General features: G+C 68.0%; 2 protein-coding genes across 2 annotated transcripts; one reads left to right on the top strand and one right to left on the bottom strand.

Moving 5' to 3' along the window:
• Window positions 1–145: 145 nt before the first annotated feature.
• EMIHUDRAFT_75661 (hypothetical protein) lies at window positions 146–424 on the bottom strand (the record flags this gene model as incomplete). The annotated part of the gene is made up of 1 exon (XM_005770986.1): window positions 146–424. One exon carries the CDS (start codon window positions 422–424, stop codon window positions 146–148), a length of 279 nt encoding a protein of 92 aa, XP_005771043.1.
• Window positions 425–756: 332 nt separating this feature from the next.
• Window positions 757–2,089, top strand: EMIHUDRAFT_445104 (hypothetical protein; the record flags this gene model as incomplete). Its single annotated transcript, XM_005770985.1, has 1 exon — window positions 757–2,089. A coding segment is annotated over one exon (901 nt), but the record flags the coding sequence as incomplete, so codon positions are not given.
• Window positions 2,090–3,165: the final 1,076 nt, after the last annotated feature.

The raw sequence follows: 3,165 nt of genomic DNA, 5'->3' as shown, positions 1-3,165 counted from the left end.
ATGAATAAGGGCCTGCGTGAGACTGGGTTCCGCACTAGTCCCCATCAGATACTAGTGCCTGGCTCCGGGTCAGTTCGCTCACGGCTTTGAGCGCAACCAGACGTTCCGTGGTGGGGGGGGGGGCCAAGGGTTGCGGAGGTGGAGGTTAGGCCTGGTGGGTCGCGATGGTGCAGTCCGAGGTCGGGTAGGTGACGCAGGTGAGGCAGAAGCCGTCGCCCATCTGGTCGTCGTCCAGGAACGAGCCGTCCGACTGGTCGATCGAGCCCGCAGTCACCTTGCCCGCGCACGTCGAGCAGGCGCCCGCGCGGCACGAGTAGGGGAGGTCGATGCCGTCCTCCTCGGCCTGGTCGAGCACGTAGGTGTCGCCGCTGCATTCGATCGCCGACTCCGAGCCGTCCTCCATGATGAGCGTCACGGCGAACATCTGCGCGGGCGACGAGACGCGCGCGACCTTGGAGCTGCCGATCTTGGAGAGCGGCGCGGTGAGCGAGAGGCCGGCGACGAGGTAGCTGAGCATGATTTCTGCGCGGGGGGAGGGGGGGGGCGTGCGGCCCAGTCAAGGCGCGGCCCCGCCAGAGCGCGGGGCGGCGGAGGGCGTTGCGAGGGAGCTGCGGACCTGGAGGTGCGAGCGAGGTTTACTCGGAGATTTCACAAATCGCAAAAAAATCGTGCGTCGGGACACATGTCCCTAAATCCCATCCCTCCCTTGGGTTGTCTGCGAATTTTATGGGTATCTTCGCGGGATTTGGGTACTAGCATGCTCTTCGCCGTCGTGTTCTCCTCCTCCGCCTCCGTCGGCTACACGCTCTCCGCGGCCGGCGCCGCGCCGCGTCCTGCGCTGCAGTCCGCCGGCGCGGCCCCAGCTGCTGCCTTCTCCGGCCTGCGCCTTGCCGCGGCGCGCGTGCGAATGTCGGACGAGATGAGCGAGGAGGAGTTTCTCGCGATGCAGGACGCAGAGGAGCTGGTGGACGCAGAGGGGAACGTCGTGACGCAGACGCAGGAGCTGTCGGAGGGCGCGAAGCGGGTCGTGCGTGGCATGCGCTCCGAGACGGGTGTCGAGTTTGCGCCGTGGATGAAAGTGGACGCCGAGGCGATTGCCCGCGCGGACCGCGAGCGCAAGGAGCGCAAGGCGCGGCAGGCGGCGCAGGCGAAGCAGCTCGACCCGTACGCGATGGACCCGCAGGCGGCGGAGCTCGGCGCTGGCGCGCGGCCTCCTCCCCCTCCAGACGCCTCCCTCGCCGCGCCGCCTCACGCCCGGCCCGCCTCTGCCGCCAGGCGGCGGCCTCAAGTCAAAGATCCTGTCCGAGGACGAGGTGGAGCTGAAGTGGTCCACCGGCAACGAGGAGGGCAATGCCGGCTTCATCGTGCAGCGGCGACAGGGAGGTGCCCTCCTCCCGGGCGCCTCCTCGGCAGCCTGCCCCCGCCGCGTGCCGCCCCAGCCCCGCCTCTGCTCCGCAGGCACCGATGCCTTCGCCGACCTCGAGTCGTTCGAGAGCTTCGCGCCGCTCAGGACCAAGGGCCCCGGCGGAGGCGACTACACCTTCATCGACGACACCTGCTCGCCCGGGACGTGGGTCTACCGCATCCTCGACTGCGACTCGACGGGCACTCGCTCCGCCGTCTGCCAAAAGCTGGTCGAGATCGACGCGCAGAGTGAGCAGACCTTCACCCTCATCGTCGGCGGCGTCATCGCGGCCCTCGCGCTCGCCCTCGTCGCCGCCGGCATCTCCGCCGATCCGATCCAGACCACCGCCGGCGGCCGCGCGGGCTTCTAGAGTGACTGGCGGCTGTGCATGCGCCCCTGCCCGCTCCCCACCTCCTGTTCGTAGCGCGCAGAGGCGGGGGCGGGCGGGCCTGGAGTCTGTGTCTTGTGTCGGGTCCTGGACAGCTCGGGCTCGATCGCCAACGGGCTGGAGGGGAGTCGAGCGTCTGACGCTCTCTGCTGGCCGGCGCGGTTCTCGCGACCGCTCTGAGCCCTCACTGCGTGAGCCAAATCCGCGCCTGGATCTCGAGTCTCCCCTCTCTCTCTGCACTGTAAGAGGTGCGCCTTTATCTCTATTGCATGTGCCGTTAACATGACCAGTCCACACGCAAGAGCGTATAGCCGGGCCAGACCAATCGTTACATTTGTCATTTCGACTTTCAAGAGCACAGCTCAGGCACGCAGCTCGCTGCGCTCTCTCCCCGCTCGGTCCACTCCAGGGACCAGGCTGCCACGTGCCAGAACCCAGCTGACAGCTTTGAGGTTGAGCCCAAGTACTTTAGTTTGTGCTAGTGAACTGAGGAGAAGCGGGTCGAGCCTCGGCGCAGAGGGCAGCGCCTAGCGGGCGGGAACCCTTACCCCGCGCCCGCCGCTGCCCGCCGCAAGTAGAGGACCCGCAAGTGCGCGCGGCGGGGACCTCCGAGCGGAGCGAGGCTCATGACACAGCTCCCGACGAGCGTCGGCTCCTGCTCAGACAGACGCCAACCTGTCAGTTCTCGAGCGAAGGGAGGCGGCGCTGCCCGCCGGTCCGGCAGCGACGCACGAAGCAGTCGCCCCAGCGCGCAGGACAGCACACCCTGGAGGGACCCTGACAGTCCCACTCGGACTCGCCCAGCCCCACCGCCCACACGACCGGCACCGTTCCGCGCAGTCCGCAGAGGCCAGAGCCGACCGCCCCCGCGCTCCGCGTCTCCGGCTCCATGAACCATGTCCATCGAAATGCACACGTAATCTCAACCCCAGTATCTCACAATCAATACACGACGAAAAGGCTCTCGGGCCCAGAAACGCAGGGGGGGAGAACACACGACAGCCGCCCGCTTCCTCCCAGGGCGAGCGCGACACACACCGTGTACGGAACAAGAGCGCTCTCTCCCAGCAGCTCCCTACTCTCCCTCTCGAAGTCGAGGCCCACAGACGGTCGACCCGGTCCTCCAGCGGCTCACACGTACACGCGCTGTCCTCTCTCTTCAAGTTGCGCTCGCGCTCTCTCTGCGTCCAGCCGTCCAGCCGGTCACGCCTCCGCTCCTCCCCTCGGCTCCACCGTGATCGGAGCGCCGTAGCACACCGCCGCGGCCCCTGTGAGGTAGCGGAGCCGACACGCACGGCGCGCGCTCGCCACGGCGGTGAGGAGGCATCCGCCCCGCTCGAAGCTGTCCATGAGCGCGCGGCAGAAGCGGTCG

Source organism: Emiliania huxleyi, assembly GCF_000372725.1.
Source record: "Emiliania huxleyi CCMP1516 unplaced genomic scaffold EMIHUscaffold_395, whole genome shotgun sequence".
In the NCBI taxonomy this organism is placed as follows: domain Eukaryota; phylum Haptophyta; order Isochrysidales; family Noelaerhabdaceae; genus Emiliania; species Emiliania huxleyi.
Note: the sequence above shows the minus strand (reverse complement) of the source record. Positions and strands in the feature narration are given on the sequence as shown.